This window comes from Parasteatoda tepidariorum, chromosome 1 (genome assembly GCF_982258835.1).
Source record: "Parasteatoda tepidariorum strain Cologne lab strain chromosome 1, Ptep-v5.0, whole genome shotgun sequence".
In the NCBI taxonomy this organism is placed as follows: Eukaryota; Metazoa; Arthropoda; class Arachnida; order Araneae; family Theridiidae; genus Parasteatoda; species Parasteatoda tepidariorum.
Genome location: NC_141755.1, coordinates 23,989,142 through 24,012,523, shown reverse-complemented (window position 1 = coordinate 24,012,523; position 23,382 = coordinate 23,989,142). Strand labels below are relative to the sequence as shown.

Genomic DNA, 23,382 nt, shown 5'->3' with positions numbered 1-23,382 from the left:
GATGAATAAAAAATATTTTATGAACGATTGAAAATTTGAACAAGATATAGGGAGAGTGCGAACTAATAGTAGGAACTGAAAAAGAGTTAATATTATTTTAGTGGAAAATTATATAACATAGGAAGTAAATATTCAGTACCAATAACATAAATATCAATAAAATTCAGAATTAGCTGCTGTAAACGTTGTTGTGAAATCTTTTGAGAGATGTTCTAAATATGAATGAATACTCGGAGTTATATTAATTTGTCTATTGGTGATTTAACGAAAAGGAATTATTTTAAAAAGGTTAGAATTAAAAATGTATGTATCATTACGTGAAACACAAATTTATATTACTTTAGCTTTTATAATGGATGTTAATAATATAAATTCCTCAAAACGTTGTCTTAAATGTTTAAGATTTAAGGCTTATTTTCGTGATCCCAATTTTCTTGTTTGATTAGGGTGAATCCCGCTGAATTATGGTGTATCAGGAAACTTCAGAAGTAATTTCGTTAGTCCTGGAAATTAATAGCAACGCCTTCTATTAAATCAAAACTTTATTTGGTATAGTTATAATATGGATGATACAAATCGATAGGCTTTATTAAGTCTAAATACCTTTTTAGTGGGAGCAGGAGCTGCGGGAGCAACTCTTGCAGGTCGATTGTCTGAATTACCATGCATAAATGTTCTGTTGCTTGAAGCTGGACATGGAGCTCCACTATTAAGTGATATTCCAGTTTACGGATTCAGTTTTTGGTATTCGGACATTGACTGGGCATACAGAACAGTCCCCCAAAAGTACACAGCAAGATTAATTGAAAACAGAGTAAGATTTGTTATCATAGAAATATTTTATAAGAAGTTATTATTTAGTCAATTGGTTGCTATCTCTTTATTTATAGAATAGACTTGAAATGCACGTAAATCTGCATTGTTTTGAATCAAATTGTCTTGATTTGAAATGCTAAGTATTTTTTCTTTTTTATTTGTTGTTTTTACTCATCCACCTGGTGTAGGAAAGCCCACACCAGGTCCAAAAGGAAAAAATTTAAAATCTTCTCCTGCTCATCCAACAGCTTCCTCCAGTAGGTGCCTAAACAATTAAGAAGGTGATCAGGACTAGCGGGAAGGGAACAGGAGCGAGTGGAAAAAATCTTTTCCCCATTCTGAAATTTCATGCATTTCAAGTGACCACTTCTGAATCTTGCCAAGGCCGATTGTAGAGTCCTGGGGCAGCTCCATATAACAGAGACAGGCCCGGACCCTTTTTGCAGCGTACCAGTTTTGAGGTGCCAAGTTGAAAGTTAATCACTTTTGTGGAGTGAGCGGATTTCCGAAGGAGTTAGCTCAACAGAGTTGGCGATCGGAGGATCACAACCATTTCTAGCAAGAGTATCTGCAATCTCATTACAGTACACCCCAACGTACGAAGGAATCCAATGGAGGCATACTGATTTTCTCAGGCATAGCTCTGAGAGAAGTGCTAGAAAATCTCGGTCGGGTTTATCATATATTTTCAGGCAATTTAGTGTTAGTCAAAATCTAAATAAATTTAATTTCCTCCTAGGAGTTGCAGATGGAAACATCACTCCCATCTCTGCCGTTTTCAAATTTGCTGCTATCCGCATCGATAGCCAAGGCTCCAGAAGGGATATTATTAATGACCTCTAGAACCAACTGTTTTAGAAGTTCAGGGTGATCCTGCTGGCTACTAGCAAATCCTCACTGAAACTCTTTCTTTTTTTGTTTATTTAAAAAAAATATACCTGAATATATTTTATTCGTGCATTGATAACACTGAGGAACAAATGTTTGTTACATTTATAAATATGCTTGGTATTGCCTAATTCGGGTGAGGGGATTTAAAATCTTAAATTAGTTTTGCTCCTTAAACTACAGATTTTTTTTAAGTGAATTTATTTGACAATTTTTTTTGTCGAAATATACTAGTTTAAATACGTTATTTATAGCAGTGATCATGTAAATGTTGAGACAAACTTGCAGGGGAGTTTCAGGCGTATAATTAGGATTAAAATGGCATAGGAAACCATGCCCAGAAATGTTTTCGTACTCGGCTAGGGGCACTTTTCTATTATGATCTATTCAGGAGCACGTGAAGAAACAACCCATAAAAGGAAAGTGCCTCTAGCAACATTTTTATTTTTAATCCTGATGATGCGCCCTAACTCCCTTAGAAGTTTGTCGAAACATTTATGCAACCCCTCTTATATACCCAAGACAAATTCTTGATAGTACAATCAAAGGATTTTGATGATTTATGTTGGTTTTAATAAGATTCTTGATGGTCACCCTCATACAACATTTTCCACCCAGTTTTGATGGTTTCTGATGGCCCAACAAATTTACATCATTTTCAAAATGGAAAATTTTGCTTTAGTGCTATGATGGCAAACCATCAAATAATGTTTGATTTTGAATGGAACAATAACAACCATCATATTTTGATAGCAAATGTTTTACCATAAGGATGGTCAACCAGCAAAGTATGTTTATAATTGTTGGATAGGCAACAACCATTAAAATATGATGGAAGTTGTTGCATGATAAATTTGATGTTTTCCAACAAGTTGTGCTGATTAATACTTGACCAACAACGGCTATCAAAATAAGATGGAAGATGTTGCTTTACCATTACGATGATTCAACCATCATTAAGCAGTTCCAATTCATAATATGGGGTGATGGTCACTCTTGATGATACCATCAATGAATAAGACGTTTTTTGATGGAGGCTTATGAAGGTAACTATCTTGTTCATGTTTGTCCTCCATAGTAAAATCATCAAAAAATGTTGTCTTGGTTATAATGGTTTTAAATTTGTACATTTCGACAAAAATTGACTAAAAATGTCATTAAAAGAACTGTATCTTTGAGACAGAAACCGATTGCAAATTTGAAATCAGTGATACGAAAGCATTTAAGATCTGTTAAAAAAAATCTCACGAAAAAAATTTGCCCCTGTGTAATCAATTTAATTTCCCATTTCCTAATTTAGCAAATAGTGTGGCCCAGTGGAAAAGGATTTGGTGGATCAAGTTTAATAAACAATGGATTATATGTTCGAGGAAATCGAAAAAACTACGATGATTGGGAAACTAAATATGGTGCGAAAGGATGGAGCTATAAAGACGTTCTTCCTTACTTCAAAAAGATGGAAGACAACAGGAATCCAGATTTCTTTGCAGATGGTATGGATTCCAAGTTAAAAACAACAATGGTTCTAGTATGGTTTTCAAATTAATAGTTGCTTTTATTTCAAAAGGTTACCATGGAGTCGGAGGTCCTTTGTCAGTTGAGAAGCCAAACTATAATCCAGAATATAAGGCTAAAGTTGTCGAAGTTATTAAGAAAATGGGTTACAAGTTCGTTGATCCCAATGGAGAAACACAAACAGGTTTCAAAAAATTTTAAAAAATAATTTTATGTTCAAGGATTAAAAGAAAGTTTTTAATAATTTTTATGCAATTATGTGAGTTATACAAGTTTTTAGTTTCTGAGAGAGAAACCCCAACTGGTTTAAACAATTTTTAAAAACCATATTTTAATGTTCAAATATGAAAGAAAAGGTTTTAATAGCTTTATGCAATTGTGTGAGCTATAGGTTCTTTGATTCTAAGGGGAAACCTAAACAGATTTCAACAATTTAAAAAAATATTTCAATATTCAAAGATCAATGAAAGTTTTTAATAATTTTTATTCTGTTATGAGAGTTGCACATCCCTTGACTCTAAGGGTAAAACCATATCAGTTTTCAACTTAACAAAGTATTTTAATGCTCAATGCTCAAAGTAAAGGTTTTAATTATTTGTGTGGTTCTTGGATACCATTCGTTCAATCAACACAAACAGATTCAACAAACTTTTATAATGATTTAATCTTCAAAGAAATTTTAACAATTTTTATACAATCGTAAAAAATAGAGCTTTCGTATAGAAAACATTTGCATTTATGTTATAATGATGTTCATCCTATTGGAAAAACACCAACTGGTTTCAATAACTTTAAAAAATATTTAAGTTAGAAACTATATATGAATTATGATAATTTTTACGGAGATGTAAAATCAAGTTTTGATCTACTTTCCTTTAGAAAAGTTTAGATCTATTAAATCTGTATTAGAACTTTTTTTTCAGAACTTAATTTTCAAATATATCTTGTAACTAATACACTCATTGCTTATATAAGTATGATGATTCTCTAAGAAAACTATGAAAATATTATTCAAATTTATGAATGTAATCCCTGTCCTAGTAGTGGTTGGAATTAGGACAACTGGGCCGCACAGCAGTCCTTATCCCGTCCATTATGCACTTTTTTTAAAACTTTAGGTAACACATTGTAGTCAGCTGACTCTTTGGTTGCTGATATTAAAAGCTCGAGTACCTTGATCGAAAAAATAATAAAAGTTGAAATAATAAAAGTTCTTTTATAATACAGTTTGCAAGAAACACAGCTTGGCATTTAACTGTGTGAATGCACTGAGTGAGTTATTCGATTTATTGCTGTATCAAACATCATAATTGAATTATCTGTAAATTATTTGAATTTAGCAATGAAAAAATTTGATGACCTCTTAGGAGAATGTGGCGAATAAGTTTCGAAGCTTAATTCTCTAAATATAAATTTAAAAAGAAGAAAAACGAGAAACATTCCATATTTTTAAAATTGTACTAAGTATATAATCTTTATCAATGTTAAAAATTATTAATCAGATTAATAAAAAATTATTAATCAGACTAATCAGAAATTATTTATTAGATTAATCAAAAATTATTAATCAGATATTATTAATCAGATATTAAAACCATAACTAAGATTTACGATGAGAACATTTTCCCTTTAATTGCGAAAAATTAAAATCTTGAGTAAAATTGACTGCTGTAAAATACATGTGTGACAGCATTTTTAAGTCACAAAATACTTTAAACAAATATACTTTTCAAAATTCCAGATTCTACATTTATGTAAAATCTGTACTATGCTTTTCGTAGGATTTTATGATGTTCAAGGTGACCTACGCAATAATCAGAGATGCAGCACAGCCAAAAGTTATTTAGTACCAGCACAGTTTAGAAGAAATTTACACATAGTACCGGATGCACTTGTAACGAAGGTGAGCTTTCAGAAATTTGAAACATTTTGAAGCTCATTTGTTAGAGCAATTTGCCAATAACTTAAAGTATAATATTTTTTAAATGTAAGAATTATTAGTGGAACGAGCATCGGCTAATAATAACATATAATATTATTGGACTATTATAAGACTAACATTAATCTATGTGCACAAGTCGGAATGCAGTAATATAGGAGTGGTTCTCAAAAGGTTAGAGCATAACAGAGATCTAACTTTCAAGCTCTGAGAACAATAGAGATTACATTTAATTCATAGTAAACAGTTATAAGTCAATTCATAATTATATTTAGTGACAGGAATTGGCCTAAATTATGTCAAAAGTTATCTATTAATACCTAAAAAATCCAACTAAATAGACCAATTTTGGTCATGCATAATGTGAACTGAACCCAATGTAACACCAACATTTTTTTCTATAAGAAGGATCCTCCGTCAATTCACTCCGCTCACCGAATTTTTGTCTGTTTCCTCATTTTTTTTCCTTCTAAAACGTAAATAGTTCCCACAAAAACAATGAACATTTTGGTTTCAAAATATACAATTATTGTAGTTTTATATAAAAGCATTTTGTTAATGTGTTAGTCGCAACGAAATAAACAATTTCCTAGATTTAAAAATTAATTATCTGTACTAGAAAAAAAAATTAACCTAACTGATTCAGATTGTCAAACTGAATAAAAGGAAATAAAGGCGAAATAATTTTATTCGTTGAAGAGACTTATTATAATTCAAATAGGGAACGAAATTCATTGCTATTTATTATGACTTATATCTGACACTCTTCTTATATCTTCTTTTACTCACTTTATGTTGTTACTTTTGATTGACTTTAACTCGAGAGCGAGTTTATAAAATAAAGAAATGACGAGCTCATGAGAGAAGAATAATTTTTCTATAATAATGGATAAATAGTGAAAATTTTCAGCAAAAAGCTGAAAAAATCTCACAAAAAGGCACTTAAATTCGCAATAACTTTTGAATAAATTAGAATTTAGAAAAATAACTCTCTTGCGAAATGGTCCTATTATCACGTCAAATTTCAACTCAGTATCTGCACTTCAGCGGTCAATACATCGATCAACATGGTTTTTTTTATTACAAGTTTAAGAGTTAATAATTCTCCAACTAATTGTTAAATCTGAAATTTTCTTATTTCGTCGTTCTCCCTATACTTTTTTCGACGTACCTTTGTTATTTCAAGCAGAAAAACAAAATGTAACGTAGGAAAAAAAAGGGACAAAAAATTTGCCGAAAAAAGCACTTAAAATTGAAATGATTTTCGAGCAAATTGGTATTTTGAAAAAACTCTGTGCTAAGTTTCTAAACAAATGTGGCTTTTTAGCATGCCATATTTCAACTCTGAAGTTACATTTTTGGAGCCGGTAGAGCTGCTTGTTATTGATACTTTTTTCCAACAAGTATAACATCTAAAAATTCTCGATCAAATTATCTAATATTAATTATTTTTATTTCATCGTAATTCTTCTACATTCCTCTATGCGGAGTAATTTCAAAATGTAATGTTAAGTTAAACATCCAAGACAGTGGCGGTGGCCCTATCATTTTTTTTAATATTGAGAGAAATAATGTCTGCATATTTACAAATATCAATAAGAGTAGAAAGTTTAAATAGGATAGTTACTTAATAATATCTTCTTTAACAAATGGTGGCAATAGAAAAGTTATATTTTTCTGTGTGAAAGAATTACAGAAAAATCAATTTAGTGTTTAGGTTTATGTGCAAAAAAGTAAAAGCTTTTTTATTTTAACCAAAAATAGATTAAACTTTAAAGTACTTTAAACTTATTTTTCCTTCATATAAATAATATTTCAAAAGCTTATTTTTCCTTCATATAAATAATATTTCAAGTATTTAAGTATTTTCTTATCTTTTTAAGGAACATTTCTGTGACAAACCGCTATTTTCTTACAAGCGAAATTTAGAATCGCGTCCAAGGAAGTGTAACATTACTCAGCGCCGATAGTTTTCTTAAACATTTATAGTTTAAGATGATTTATATTAAAATTCGATGTTAAAAAGTTAGTCGTAATATTAAAAAGTTAATTGTAATGTTGAAAAGTTAGTTGTAATGAAAAAAAGTTAGTTGCAATGTTAAAAAGTTAGTGTAATGTTAATTTTGTTTAAATTAAAAAGAATGCTGTATAAGTTGTGAATGTTTAGAGCATATAACATAAATATCAATATTCTGAATTATCTGCTATTAATGATATTCACCTTTTAAGAAGTGTCCATAGGATGTACGGGATAGTATGCTGTCTAAATAATCAATTTTGATTGCTATATCATGAAAACTGATGAAGTGATATGAAAAAGTAAAAATTTTGAATATAATCTGAGAAAAGAACATAAGGAACATACATAAGAAACACTCAAGCACAAAGTGAGAAAAATGCAGAATTCGGGATTGATTGTCCTTAGATGCCAGTGGCATCGATAAAATTTCCACACATACTGGGTTTTCTGTATTGATCACCCTTAATAAGTATGATTAGAGTCCTTTCCTATAATGAAATAAAAAATATTGCACATTAGGGGTCGCAAATTAACATTTCGGCAAAAAAGAAATCAATGTTCAACCGAAATCAAACGAATCACAATCAAGATGAACGAGTCTGAAAATATAAACTAGTTTGATTGCCCGATGTAAATCAACTAATATCCTTTCAACTTACCTCTGTTTTATCCATTTAGTCAAACAGGCTATGATATTTTCAGCCTCACTCTTCTCAGTAGTGACTCATTAGATTTCTATAGAGTTCTGTTCTCTTCCTAGTTTAAGTGTTAATTTGCGATCCTTTATGTCTATCGTTTTTTTTACTTCCGTGTGGAAAGGATTCTAAAAACATATAATTATAGTGGTCAGAACGGATTACCCGTTATATCAGTTAACTTAGCTGATATAACTTATGCCGACTAAGGAACTCAGTAAAAAATGGTTGGTTAAAAAAAATCGCTGACTGTTCGAAATCGTATACGTCTGTGGGCTCACTTTAGCACACCGTTATAACTAATGATAAATTTTGTAGATAAAAGATAGTTATACAAATGGGCATTTGGAGATAGATAGAAACTTGTCTAAGTTTAAAATGCTCAAGAATAATAGGATGTATAAGCAAGCAATATCAACAGCTATGTAGATATAATTATGTGCTTATGTTTTTCGTAAAATATTCATTATAATGAGAATTTAATTTTTTTTTAAAGTCCATTAAAAATGCAACGTCTAGTACTTATTACTTATTATCAAGCCTTAAATTTTTATCCTAACACTAAAAACCTTAATATGAAAATTAGAAATAAAAAGTATACTCCAAGAATATAAATGCATAATATTGATGTACTTGTTGAGAATTTTAGTTTTAGTATTTTTTCTATCTCATTTTCCTATCATTTTAAGGTAAATATAGAAAATCATAGAGCAGTTGGGGTGCTCGTGAAAATAAATGGTACAACATACCAAATAAGAGCAAAGAAAGAAGTGATCGTATCAGCAGGTACAGTGAACACTGCTCAAATACTTATGCTTTCAGGTATAGGGCCTAAAAAAGAGCTTGATAAACATGGAGTAAGTATTTGAAAAATATAATTACTTATTCAATATGTTCATGTTCATAAAATTTATGTATTAAAGCTCAGCAACTGAAAATATAGATATGCTGTAAAATATCTGAAAAACTCCCAGTACATATTACTGCGAAACCTAGTCTCTATATTATTCTACTTTTACGAAATGAACAGGTTTTCATCATTATTTTATTTAATTTCAAAATAATCTTTTGTATATAGAATAGTACTGGAATGCACTGGATTTTCTTACAGTGAAGCGAAAAAAAATCATCGTTATTAAAATTTTTTTGCTCACATTTTGTTTTTTGCATTGCTGATATGAAAAAAAAATATCGGGAAAAGGAAAAAAGTTTGGTAATATTGGATAGAACTTTGCTGAGACCGATGCTTATTTACAGTTCTTTGAAGCATTTGTGCATTCAATGCCTGTTGGAGCTAAGCCAATATTTATTAAAAAAATCTATTATAGCCAAAACCTATTAAAGCCAATGTCTATTGACAAAAGAAATAAGTAGATTAAAATGTATTCAAAATATTTGTGTGAAGCACTTATTTAAAGAGCTCTTTTTGACGATACAACCTCATGTTACAGTCGGAGTGCTCAGAAGAGGATGTCACCCTTTACAGCCAATTAACAATTAATGCAAATTAAATTCTTATTATGTTCAATTCCCAATCAATGCTTACTTGTGTTGCACAACAATGCTTTCTTGCAATTAGTTAGCGTTAAAAGATGATATGAGGTTTGCTTGTTTAAGATGCTTGTTTTTTCTAAAACAACTTCTTTGCTTATTTAATTTTCAACTCTAAAATTAAATCATTGATAGCATCGTCTTTAGTGCAGTCTGACTGTAACATGAGGTTGAATCGTCAAAAAAAAACTTTTTAATTAAGAGCTTCACGCAAATATTTAGCATACATTTTAATCCTCTAATTTATTTTGTCAAATTTTTTGTTTCGATATTTTTTCGTGTTTCCTTATTTGACTTCTTCCGCAGTTGGTGCACATGTTTTCCTGGTCGATGAGAGAGGTTTTAATGGTCTCTCCTAAAGGTTTTCTTCAACACAAACTCTATGGAAAAAATTCAATGTCTCCCAAAAGTGGTCATAAATAGAGGGGATCTTTCCTGGAGGTTTCACTGTATTTGTTGTTGTTGTTGTTGCACGCCCCCATTGGCCAGCAGTGCTAGACCAGGTCAATGACGTTATACATCCTCAAAAAATCCAACACCGTCAATGGATAATCTGCTAAATCCTGTTTGGTGAGCCCCAGGCAGGCGAGGATGTGGTGAGGTGAAGCCTGGTCTGAAGAACAGTTGGTATAAATTTCAAAGCTCTTAGATCCTTCCGAAAATTTCATTGATTTAAGGTGACCACTTCGAAAGCGGGCAAGAATAGTTTGTTCCTGTCTATTAAAACCTTAGGCCAGTGAGCCTCCAGGTCGAGAACACTGATACCATGGGTGCTTTGGGGGAGCATTCCAAGCGGTCTTGTTTTTGTGTTTTATTTTTGAGAAGATTTCTAAAAAGGTGAGGGGTGCCGACGGCACAGAGGCCTCGCAAGCACCAGCTTTAGCCAAGGTGCCCGCAATCTCGTTTCCTTCAAGATCGACGTGGGAAGGAATCCACTGCAGATGAATCTGATGCGAAATGGAAAGCCGTTTTAACTTTTTGAGTATTGACACTCCAGCACTATCTCTCCCGCTTTTTCACTGTATTTAGAATTATATATCGAATTATACTGAGTACTTTTTTCCAGATACAAATGATAGCTGATTTACCCGTGGGAGAAAATTTTCATGACCAAATATCGACTCTCAACAACTTTGTGTTGGGCCCAAACCATACTCCTGCTGCTAAGAAGATTTCTGATCCTAAGAACATTAAAGATTATTTACACCATCGCAAAGGTAATTAATTAGTAATAATTCTATTCAAATCTGTTAGATTGCAGGAAAGAGTTTTTAGCATCCATCGTTTGACCAATTTTAATAAAAAAGATGATTTAAATTGAGATTTACCTGTGCGTTCTAGTAAGTGATATAGGGAGATTTCGCAAATTTACGTTACGTTTACAAATTTACGAAAAGAAAGCTTTAAAGTAATTGCGCACTAAGAGTGCCCATGAGTCAATTCTGATGAAATGCGCATGTGCCAGTGAAAAAGTATCAAACTTACGTAAATGAAATTAAGAGATTTCGCAAAAATCCGCAAGTTAAAAGCGTTTACTTAGTGAAATATTGTTTGAAATTTGAATAAAAAATCAAAACTAAGACTTACAATGGATGTAAACAATCTCTTAATTCAACTAACACGATTAATTTCTAAATTTCATCAATATATTTCTTCAAATTTACATTCCATGTCCATGTTTTTAGTTCGAAAGTAGGCTTAAACAGAAAACAACATTTAACAGCTATAAACAGCGTGCTTGTAGCTTTGTCTTTGTATGTTTATCTCGGCAACATAACGGAAAGATACATAGCATCTAAAATGCGCTGTTGATTCAAATCGTGCGTACTTGAGCGTTCGGAAGCTAACATAAAATTGCGAAATCTCCTTTATGTTTTAAGCTCAGTTATAAAAAGGAAATCAAATTTCACGAGAATCACTTTCGACTGAAAGTTTACGACTGTTTGCTTTTATGGAAACAAAATCGTAACCATTTCTAATACGGAAAATTGAAGAAATGACATGAACACACCAGTGGCGTACGCAAGGGAGGGGTTTAGGGGTTAGAACACCCCCTTGAGCTCAGACAAAATGGCAAAAATAAAAATTTTAGTAGAAATTATGCGGGTATTATTTTTTAAGACTATATATTTTTATTTGCCTTATGCCTACTTTTTTTTCTCACGGTATTTCTCAGAATACTGAAAAAAACATTTACTATAATAGGGTTGTACTTTTGAAACCAAATTCACGTAATACTGTTATGGACTGGTTTCTTTCTGTTCTGCCAGTCGCGATAGTTTTCGAGACTGGCTGTCATTCGCGAGGTCTTTACGCGATGATTCTGGAATCTTAGACGTTCTGTCGTCTTTGAGACAATTCGAGAATTTTGGAGATGCGGTGAAAAATTATATAAAAGGGGGAACGGAGTACAATTTAAGTTTTTCTGTTGTACAGAAATGTGATACTTCCGTTGAAGAAAACGTTTCTAGCATAACAAAATCTGATGAATGTGAAAGTGGCCCTCAAAGTGTTACTTTCCACCCATATGACATTGGACTTTTTTCAGAAGATATTACATGCGAGAAGATATTACATTATGTTCTTAAACTTAAAAAATCAAATCAAAATTTAACTAAACAATGTTGTCTAAATAAAAAGTTAAAACTGTCTGAATTAGGGAAATAATAGTTCTTTATTGCATACTCGAATTTCTTTTAGTAGCTTCAGAAAATTATGAACACCCCCCTGGAAAAAATTCTGCGTACGCCACTGGAACACACCCACATCAAAACCCAACCTACACCAAAACGAAACAACTGATACCATTTCCCTATTTGAAATGATTTATTTTAGTTAACCATAGTAGTCGCCAACACTCGAGTCTGGTGTTTGGTGGAAGTAGGTCAATACATCAAAATCTTCTGATTAATATTTGGCAGATTTTATGTGTTGGTACTTATTTTAATGAATTTTTTAGGTCCACTTGGTTCCCTGGAATTTGTTACAATTATGGGATGGTTAAATAACGGTAAAATGGATCCAAAAATTGACGACCCAAATTATCAATTATACTTTTTAGAAACCCCTCCAGGTGGTATTCAAGCTCTTAAAATGTTACCAAGTGTAAGTACTCAATAGTTTTAAAAATCAGTTTCGGTATTAAAACATTTTTCTGAATCATTTTTCGTGTGAGTAGTATTAATATCAATTTAAGAGTACTAATGTATGCATTAAAAATATTAACTAATATACATGAATAGTATTTATTGTTAATAAATAATTGCATGAATCTTTTTCGCATCAATCTTTATACATTTTAATATAATGTGTAAAAGACTTGTTTTTAACTAAAAAAATATGTACTACATTCAGAAAGCATAATGAATTTGTTATAATTATGTTATTAAATAGAAATCAAGCTTGTTATAACGTTATAAAGTTATTTGAGTAATAATAAATAATACAAAATAAATCATTCTAGTCATTGAGATAGGAATATCTAAAATAATTATTTTTACAATTTTCTGAGTCCTACGTGAGTAGAGGTGCCAATTGGAAATAAATAAATTGTCGTCATCGAAAAGAAATTGTTTTAGCTTGTTTTTTAAGGTTAATAAGTTATTGAGATACAATAAGACACATTTAGAGGCATTCAACATGAATGATTAGTATTATAGGTTGTTTTCGAAGAAAAACTAACAAAGTTTTCTCCAAAACGTAAGCTAATAAAACTCTTCTCAAAATAAATTTATAATTTGAATGCTTTTTTTTCCAGGAAACGTTTCAGCAATAAATAGTGCATAGTTTGAGCAACAAACTAAAAATAAGAAAAAAAGTTATTTAAATTAAATATTTTCGATATATTTTTTTTAATGTATAGCTCCTTTGGGGAAGATGCAATTTGTTGGAGAAGATTGCATATCCCCCAGATTTTGGGAAGATTGCATTTTCCTCAGAATGGGGAAAATGCAAGTTGTTCTTTGAAACTTAATTACATTTCATTTTTTTAGGCTTATGAGCAAATATTTGGTCCATATCAGAATGTACCAATTTTGACCTGTTTCTCCCAACTCGTTAAAATTAGCAGTAAAGGAACTGTTACGTTGAATTCCTCCGATCCACATGATCAACCTTTAATTGATCCTAACTACTTCTCTGATCCTTCAGACTTACAAGACATGATTGAAGGTAAACAATCTTAATTAAATTAACCTTTTGAGCATATATCGATTGAGATATGATACCGTTAAGAGTATGGCCAAATATACAGCCACTGCTCTTAAAAGCATTGGCATATATTAAATTAACCCTAAAAGCTAATTCAGTCAAGAACTGCGAGCAAATTAGTTCTAAATAACAAGAGCAAACAATAGTCTGCTCTCATCTATAAAAGAAAATGCTACTTCAATAAACATCTCCGCATTCAATATTGAATCTATGCCAGAAACAATGGGGAAGGTTAAAATAATGAACTTTTACCCAGTCAATCGATATTTTGTTTTCAATAACTTCTTGCTCTTAACTTAAAAAACACGTGGAGTAATTTTGAACAAGTAATTTAATAACTAAATTAAATTAATTTTTTACCTTTCATTTATTTCTCAACTATAATTATCCATTTTGTAAAGCAAAAATTGTAAACCGTTCTTTTACTACATTACAGTAAGTTCATCAAATATTAGTACATATAATTAGTAAATTTTATTTTTATTTATTGAACAGCAAAATAAATTAAAATTGATTAATTAATGAATAACAAACTTATCAGAGCAGAATTAATTCTTTCATCTAGTTTATCAAATTTATTTAATTTTCCCTCTACCTTTTTTTGATTCCCTTTTGTATTTAAAAAAGAAAAATTTTAGATGTTATTTCACAGAAATCTGAGTTGGTAGATCATATCTTTCTTATCATATCTTTGCATAATAATAAATTTTGAATTTTTTAGAAATTAACTGAAACATTTTTTATTTTAACATTCATTTTATTTAAAGAAATTTCGATTAATATGAAAAAGAATTCCAATTTCTTTTTCATGATCTCTATTTTGTTTCACCTCTATACAGGGTGTCCCAAAACGACCGCATAAACTCTGCACTGCTGGATTCCTCGTTGGGAGTACATAAAAACTGCCCAAAGAAGCGTTCCTGTACGATCCCTAGTTTACGAGAAAAGTACGAAAAACAAAGTATGACGTCACTGCCGGTGCAAGAAAAAAAAAACACTTTATTGGACATATCATTTGCATATCTTTCAAGACGATAATGCTTAAAACGTTCGCTGCGCATATTCTGCTTTAAATCGTGCCTAGTATACTGCTGTTGATATGTTCAATAAAGTGTTTTCTCTTGCACTGGCAGTGACGTACCTTGTTTTTCGTACTTTTCTCGTAAACTATGGATCGTACAGGAACGCTTCTTTGGGCAGTTTTTATGTACTCCCAACGAGGAATCTAGCTGTGCAGAGTTTATGCGGTCGTTTTGGGACACCCTGTATAAGTCAGTTTCATAACAATAAATTTTTTTCCTGAAATCTACGCCAACTGAATCATAGTTTTGACTTCAATTTACGATTTTTTTTTTTAAAAAAAACTTTAGTTTCTTAGAAATAAGTAAATTTATTAAAGCATTTAAGATAAATGGGGGAGACTTTCTCATCTTAAGAAATCTTATAACCGTATAATGTGCAATCAAAATATTTAAATATTTACTTCAGTAAATATTTTGCCAATATTGATTCGCAAATTTTTTTAATACGGAACCCTAAATTATCACATTTAATTTGTTAACCAAAATGGACGAACTCAAATTGTTTTCGCAATGGAATTCTAATTGATTGAACTCAATTTTTTCGGCTATGGAACCCTAAATGATCGAAATTTATAAATATAGATCATTAACAGCAGTGAATATGCCAACGAAACAAAAACTATTTATACTACTACTTATTAAAACTACATTTTTAAGGCCGCGCAGAATGCAGTATTTTCATCCTTTTATTAATAACAGTATTAAAATTAAGTTCTATGCCAGACTGATCAATGATAAGGAGCGGCATCTCTTAGGGGTATGCATAAGCTGAAAAGGAATAAAATACGCTTAAATATATGAGAAAATGATTGAGAGGGATTATCTGAAGGGTTAAAAAGGATCATCAGAGAAGTATAACTTGTTACTCTAAAATTTGGTTATTGAATTTGAATTGAATGAAAAAAATGGACGGCGTGCTGCATATCTTTTTCGTAATTTATTTCAAGGTATTGAAGAAAACTATTCTTTTTCTCCAAATTTTCTCTTTCTTTTTTTATTAATATTTTACTTAAGTAATTTCATATAAATAATCAAAATGTTAAATTTTGCACGGATTGGGTATAAATACAATTGCAGAGTACAAAATTCATAACTGGTTTAAAAAGGAGAGTTCAACTCTCTAAGACACTGTAGTCCCTCGACAGAACCCTAAAGTTACGCGCAGCATCATTTGGTAGTATGTAGCTGCTCTAAATTACAGTAAGCTTATCTTTGAAATGTTTCTAAAATATTTGAATCTGCATTGTTAGCAGTGAATAAACCGGTTTTGTACGAAAAGTAATGATAATAACTTAACTGTGAAGTGAATCAGCTGGGATCGGAGAAGATAGCAAGTAACTTATGTTTGTAGGGTTACTCAGCCCTCTCTGACCATCCGGGGACTGGGCACATTTTCGAGAAACTGCCATACAGAACACAATGGCTTACTGAGAAAATCGGCAGATTATATTGGAAACTTTATCAGTGATTTAGATGATAATAATTCTTTATCTTTGATAAAGATTGCCTACCGGAATACCAAGTTTACCGATAGAACGTGGTATTTTTTCAAAGCTATGAAGACATTCGCAATGAATTCAGCGTTAAAAACTCATCAACGATGACGTTCGTCAAAATTACGATTGGACTCATACTCTTGAATACTCTTACATACTCTTGAACTCAGAATAGCGTTTGAATTTTCGTTTGATGGAGCAGACATTATAAATTCAAAAAAGTCGAGGGCAGAATTTACATAATTCGAAATTTCATCATGATAACCACAATGCGTTAAGCCACATTTCCTCCTTCCTAGCTAATTTAAAGATGCCAGTTATTTCCCAACTACCCTAGAGTTCTTCTATGGTTTTCCCAGAGTCACTTTTTCTTATTCCCATGCGCGTGGAAATTCCTTTAAAAGGAAAGAGGCCTGTGCCAAGTTGCTCAAGGACATTCCCGAAACCCTTTACCCTGATGTCTTTGATGTCGAATAATCAAGCTTTGTATTTTTTGTTCATAAACACACTCAGGTTGTTTTATTGTTCGTAATTTTATTTAATTGGGCACATTATTACAATAAAAGATCCATATCCACTAGAATCGGAAACACAAGTCATGTTTCCGATTCTAACGAGATAAAATTTAAATCTTATCATTTTGTTCGTCTACCATAGCAGCTTTATTCATAATTTGTTTTAAATTTTTATTTAATTTTTGCTATAATTATTAAATATTTTTCGCCAAAGATATTAATTACAGCGATAATATGAAAGGTTAAATTTTAATATTGCTTTGGAATAGTGGGGAGATTTCGCACTTTTTAGTTACATTCCGTACGTTTCTGCACGTAAGATTTGAAGTTATTGCACTTGCGTCAATTCTGGCTAATGCACCCGTGAGAATTATGTACAGTTGCTTCAAAACTTACTGGAGCACACGGAATCTAACATAAATTTGCGAAATCTCTCTATCATTTTAATGGCATACATTGATTAAACACAGTTTTGCACAAAATTTATTTTAAACTAAATGCAACTTATTAAAAAGAAACTATAACTATTTACCGTTTAATAAGCGTAAAACGGTGAATAAATAACTGTAACATAAAATGTGACATTGTAAGGTTATATTGGCTTTTTATTTTAATATAACAAATTAACAAAGCTGTTACTTTTAAACTTTTTATTTATTAAATATATCCATTATCAAAATAGAACTGAATTTTTTAAAAAAATAGACTAAAATAAGAGATACGTAAATAATTTACAGGTAAGCAGTACCTTTATAATTTTTATTAATTTATACTATTGGTATTATACTAAAAAGAAAACTGTAAATTAAAGTGGGAAAAGTGGATTATACCATGTGATTTACATGTCCAATGAAATTCAGATTTTCCATACTATTTTAATATGTATACGTTTTAATTTGGGTTTTAACGGATTTTTACATCTGGACTATTCATTCGAGATTAACAAATTTCTAATTTTCTTAGGAATGAAAATGTGTCGAAAAATCGGCGAAAGTGAACCAATGAAGAAAATCGGTATCCACCTTTTTAATACGACATATCCTGGATGTGAACAATACGTAGGTGCTGAAAATGAATACCTGAAATGCATGGCTATGTGATACGTGCTGACCATGAGTCATGAAGTTGGCACAGCCAAAATGGGAGATCCAAGTGATCCCACAACTGTGGTTGATCCAGAATTAAGGTAAATGATATATTTATGAAATAAATAAATCAAGTATAGAACATTGCGTAACACAATTGTAGAAATTTGATTAGGAGTTACATACAAGAACGTGGTAAATATTGACCTTAAAATATATTTTACGAATACTTGCTGGAATACAACAAATAAATATTTAAATATACAAAAATCGTGATTGCAACGCTTAAATACGCCATCTGTAGTGAAGACCGGTTCCATGCTTTGACCCTACCTCCTTCCCTCTCCTCTCCTCAGTTGCATGGGAACCTATTGCGATCTTTCAAACTTTTATAATATTTTTTTGCAATTGTCAAAAATATTTACTAAAATTTCCCTGATGCTTTCTTTAAGAACTATGTTTAAGTCGGATTTAAGTTCCATATATTTTACTAGCTTAAATTTTTTTAAAATCTGTTTGCAAATCAAAACGAAACTGACGACTTTCTTCTCCTATGACTATCCACACGCTAATGGTGAAAGCCAGCGAAGTGTTGTCATAGGTAAAGATTTTTGCTTTGCTCCACCTGTAGCCCCATTTTGATCACAAATGGTGAATGCGAAGAAATGAAGTAAAGACAAAACTACCTGTTGGAAGTTGCAAATTAATAGTTAAATTACATTACATGAAATACTGTCAACATCTGACAATCTTTTATTGATATCTGTTACCCAAAAGGTAAAATTAAGATATTAAAAACCAATCTTATTTTTTAAATAAAAATGAGAAGTTTAAAAATAAGTTTTAATTTTTTCTTACAAATGAAACAATTTTTGAGATTTTCGCTCAGGCTTCACTGTTATTGATCTCAATAATGCTGCGTCAAAGTTTGATAGCATTTAATATGCCTTTCACTTAGATATTAATTTTCAGCCCTCGAAGCAAAGGGTAGGAGCTATAAATTACGTTTGAGATTTTCTAGTGGGCTTCATTATGAATTACTTCAGCAGTAATATGGCGGAATATAAATGCGTTTCATGTGTTTCACACTGTAATACTGATTTAAAACTATCAAAATATAAATTAATAGCTATAAACTAATATTTAATACCACAACATGATTTTTTGAGATAGTCACCTAACTTTTTTTGTATTATTTTAACGTTAATCACATTTAAAAAATATTAATTTTAAACCCCATTGAATACATTTCTCCTTTATTTTTGAAAAGGATTATAAAAGTACATATTTAATGCGAGAAATACTGAATATTCGACGAAACCAACCGCAATCAAAACAATTTAAATATATCAAAATAAAATACCTGTTATATTTTAATTAATTAGTTCAAATTTGATACCATCTGGTTCAGCAGATGGGTTACGATTTTGATGTTTCATTGTAAGTTCCACTTCAAGTAAACTTGGTGGAGTAAATTCTTCCTTTTGTTCTGATAAAGATTCAAAATCTAGTGTACAAGAATTTATCTAGACTGTCACTTCCAGAGAGTACTTCCTTAAAATGCTTTCTCCATTCATCTAAAATTTCTGTTTTATAACTAGTCAGTTCACCATCTTTTTCCTGTACGTCTTTATTTTGGATTTCAAATTCTTTTCTATTATAGTTAATATGTTGGTAAAACTTTCTTGCATCCTTTTCAGTACTTAGATGTTAAATAACTCGATACTGGTCTTCCATGATGGGCAATTTTTTCTTTTGTGGAATCTTTTCTCTTGTCTTCCTGGTTCTTTTTTTTAGCTGTTTTAAGCACTTCTAGTCTAGTGTTTTTGAACCGTCAATTTATAAATTTTACTTTTCTTGTTGGTGATTTCTTTACATTCCGAATCATACCAGTCTTGTTTTGCTCTTTTTAAGTTTTGGGATTACTTTGCTAGCTGAGTTTTTAATGATTTGATCTAATTAAACCTGTATTATTTTATTCCTTTATAGCAGCGAATGCTGGCCTTTAAGTAAGGCTGAGGAAAATAAACTACTAATATTTAAAGGGAACAAAAACTCGGAGCAGTCTTCGGAGCGGTTAAAGAAAACAGTGTTTGGCTGATTCAGTACAGTTATGAATTATACAGAATATTTAAGCATCTAAACAGAATTTCAGTTGCTAAATTCAATCCTATAGAATGCGTTGGGTGAGTCACAGGATGGTGACCCAGTTAAGAAACTGACTTTTGGAAAGTTTAGAGGCAACCGAAAAAGGGAAAGACCAAACATCAGATAGATTGATTCTGTGAAAAAAAATCTAAAAACCATGGGAAACCTAGCGTCTGATCGAATCAGATCGAGACAACTAGCTGGGATGACTTTGCCTGTACTAAGCTGAATATTTTATAATTTTGGTTCCAATTTAAATCTTTTACTGAACACAAATTTTTGAAAAAAATGTCAGTCTAAATTAGGCACCCAGTCTAAACACACAAGTTTTCCAATGAAGAAGGAAAAAAAGTGTAAATTTGTGCTAAATATGAATAAAGATAAAAAATACTAAAAGAGCGCAAATATTACCATACAAACAGACATAATAAAGTTACAATTTAATAATGTAGAGCCTTTTTTTAGTGTCGAAACATAGAATGAATTTGTCTATCTTTTAGAGTTATAAATATTAATGGTCTTATATGTTAGATTTTATAATAATAAGCTTCTGCTTCTACACAATTTATGGACTCATTTTAAGAACTATTTGCTTAATAATTTCGTTCAAAGCAATTGTGTCTTGTGCCATCACTCATAAGTTAGCTCTATTATAATAATAATTATATTTCTTTAAGTTTCTCAATGTGTTTGACATGAAGCTTTAACACTTTTTTATATTTAAGTGCTGAGGGAATGAAATTTGTTTGCACCAAATTAATCAAACGTTCTTGTATATAAATACTGATTATGAAAATTTATAACTTAACTGAACTGGACTTAAAGCCAATAAAAACATTTCATCGTATTCAAGTATAAGCGAGATTTTTTTAAAGTTTTCGGAGATAGACTAAGACTTTGAAGATAAATATTCAATTGTCTAGTATACTTCACATTTGATACTATTAGTTTAATAAAAATAATAATTGGAGTTAGTCTATCCTAAGAACTCTTACCACCAGAGTCTGGACTTTTCTGCTGCTATGGAAACGAAAGAGTTCATCTAAGAGAGGGGAGGTTTTGTTTTATTTTTCTCCTCGACCCATGTCAATACTTGCCTCAAATGTTTACTTCACACCCCGTATTCAAGTAGTTTAATCACGCAACCCTGGTCCCCGCCAGTGTTCCAGAGGACTGACAAGGGGAGTTCTTTAGAAAAAACAGACCATAGGTAGATATTAATGCTAAGTTCCTTTAAGCATTAGGAAAAATCATACCCCTTACAGAAATTTAAGATATTTTTGAGGTTTATTGGAGGTGTCAAGGTTGATTTGAGGTATATTGGAGGTTGATTTCAAAAACAACTTTAAAAGATCAACTTCTCAAGATGTATAATCAAGGTGTATGAAGTTGTTTATTCACAGAGGTTGTTTTGAGGTTGATGGAAAGCTACTATAGAGCAACCAGCTTAGGGAGATTGTTTCTGAAGTGTACGGATAATTTTTTCTAAGCTTAAAGCAAAGTGTATATTTGAGGAGTGAATAATTTCACGGATCTAAACTAAAATTATTTCTGAGATATATATGAGGTTGATTTTGTGAGGTGTAAATGAGATTGAAATTGAAGTTTATTAATTAGTTTATTTTTGGTGCAAAACACAACCTCATTTTGAATCTCAGGTGTATTTTTTTTACATTTGTCAACCTCAAAACGACCACAAAAACACCTTGTTTTTTGTAAGGGATTAATTATATTCGTTGTCTGTATATGGCCATATTATTTGTGACATTCAGTAAGAATAGAGATTATTTAAACAATTCGCTTTCTCTTATTGTAAATATAACAAATTTCTCCTATTTTTCTTTTAGAGTGAAAGGCATTAAAGGTCTTCGAGTTGTAGATGCATCAATTATGCCCCAAGTAATCCAAGGAAATACAAATGTACCTACCATCATGATTGCAGAAAAAGCATCGGATATGATCAAACAAAGCTTAGGAGGCTGCATGACAAAAGAATCGAATTAGAAGAATTTGAAGAATCTCAATGTTTAAGATCGATAAATAAAATTATATTTAATCGTCAATGTTGCGAATAAAAGTTATTTTCCAGGATTGTGTTATTACAAATCTAAATATGTTAAATATGCGAATACATTGAAAATGTGTTTAATGAAAATAAGAATGAACTTGATGATTGACTGTGAGAACAGAACTCAGAATAGTGATTTGCATCACTCTACTGATTATCTTGATTTGAAAAAGTTATTTGAATCCACGATCTGAATAACTTGATTTGGATTACAGATCCAAATTTCTTGATTCAAATAACTTAATTTGAATAGTGATTTGAATCTTTTTATTCAAATCACTGATCCAAATTGCTTGATTCAAATCACAGATCCAAATTGCTTGATTCAAATCACGGATCTGAATCACTTGATGTGAGTAGTGATGTAAAGACTCAAGCAAGCTTTCTCTAATCCTTACAGAGAACTTGTTACTTTACAGTTTTCTCCTGCAGCTTGAAATTTTTTTTTAATATTCTCTTGCGATTTGGTTTTAAAGTCATTTTTAAGCCTGTTAATAAAATTAAATTTAAGTCTCTTAAAAATCATAATATTTTTTTGATAATCACTGGGGCATTTACCACATTCCTTCTCAGTGTAACCTCGACTATACCAGACAAACTAAATGTGCTTGAAAATGTGGACTTGAGGAACACGATAGATGTGTCCGTTATTAAGAATACGAAAAATCATCAATTGCTGCACATTGTTGGAATTTTGGACATAAATTCAATTTCAATAATGCCAACATTATTTCCACCTCAGTCACGTCAGTTCCTCTTGATGCCCTGAAATATTGTTTTATTGATATCAATGCTTATTCCCTTGTTAAAGAGATTAGTTCCACACCAAATCTTCCTAGAACATGGAAATGAATTTTACCCAGATTTTCCCCCATCAGCCACTGTAGTGTTTCTTGTTCTGTCTTTTTTTTAAAACATTATTGGCTACTGTGGTCTTCTAGTTTTGTTTCTCACCTTTATTTTTAAAATTTTTGTTTGGAAACTTTACGCTCGATATCTAAAATCACTTTTGTTCATTCACTTCAAGTCGTGAAGATGGGCGCCCATTTCTGAGTGCTTGAAATTTGTTTTTTCAAATCTGCATATTTTTTGAAACGAATAAAGTTTTTAATCAAGCAAGACGTAAGATATACTTTAAATAATAATAAATAATATTAAACGATGCTAGCTACTGATGTTTTAGTAAACTAAAACCCTTTCGTAACAGCCAGTTGTTAGCCAAGGGATTCATGGAGGTTAAAACTCCATATTATCGAGACTGATTGTTTGATAGTGACACTGTGGATAATATTAACATTACTCCCCTTATATTTCGGTGCCCATAGAACTGAAGCTGGGTAAGCTACAAGCCACCA

General features: G+C 31.1%; 2 protein-coding genes across 2 annotated transcripts; both read left to right on the top strand.

Annotated features, from left to right (window-relative positions):
- Positions 1-464: 464 nt before the first annotated feature.
- On the top strand, positions 465-17,826 carry LOC107439536 (glucose dehydrogenase [FAD, quinone]). Its single transcript, XM_087157684.1, has 10 exons — positions 465-488; positions 584-814; positions 3,005-3,197; positions 3,272-3,403; positions 5,001-5,122; positions 8,563-8,730; positions 10,491-10,641; positions 12,384-12,529; positions 13,417-13,594; positions 17,690-17,826. The coding sequence occupies exons 1-10, from the start codon at positions 465-467 to the stop codon at positions 17,824-17,826; spliced, it is 1,482 nt and encodes a 493-aa protein (XP_087013810.1).
- LOC147816320 (choline dehydrogenase, mitochondrial-like) lies at positions 10,512-22,042 on the top strand. The gene is made up of 3 exons (XM_087160335.1): positions 10,512-10,641; positions 17,690-17,912; positions 21,807-22,042. Exons 2-3 carry the CDS (start codon positions 17,839-17,841, stop codon positions 21,961-21,963), a joined length of 231 nt encoding a protein of 76 aa, XP_087016461.1. The 5' UTR covers positions 10,512-10,641; positions 17,690-17,838; the 3' UTR covers positions 21,964-22,042.
- Positions 22,043-23,382: the final 1,340 nt, after the last annotated feature.

Excerpts from the sequence above, each read along its gene's own strand:
- LOC147816320 (XM_087160335.1), top strand. The coding sequence starts at position 17,839 with ATGAGTCATGAAGTTGGCACAGCCAAAATGGGAGATCCAAGTGATCCC. Across the intron at positions 17,913-21,806 it reads GTGGTTGATCCAGAATTAAG|AGTGAAAGGCATTAAAGGTC; the intron begins GTAAATGATATA and ends TTTTTCTTTTAG.
- LOC107439536 (XM_087157684.1), top strand. The coding sequence starts at position 465 with ATGGTGTATCAGGAAACTTCAGAA. Across the intron at positions 3,404-5,000 it reads CAATGGAGAAACACAAACAG|GATTTTATGATGTTCAAGGT; the intron begins GTTTCAAAAAAT and ends TGCTTTTCGTAG. Across the intron at positions 8,731-10,490 it reads AAGAGCTTGATAAACATGGA|ATACAAATGATAGCTGATTT; the intron begins GTAAGTATTTGA and ends ACTTTTTTCCAG.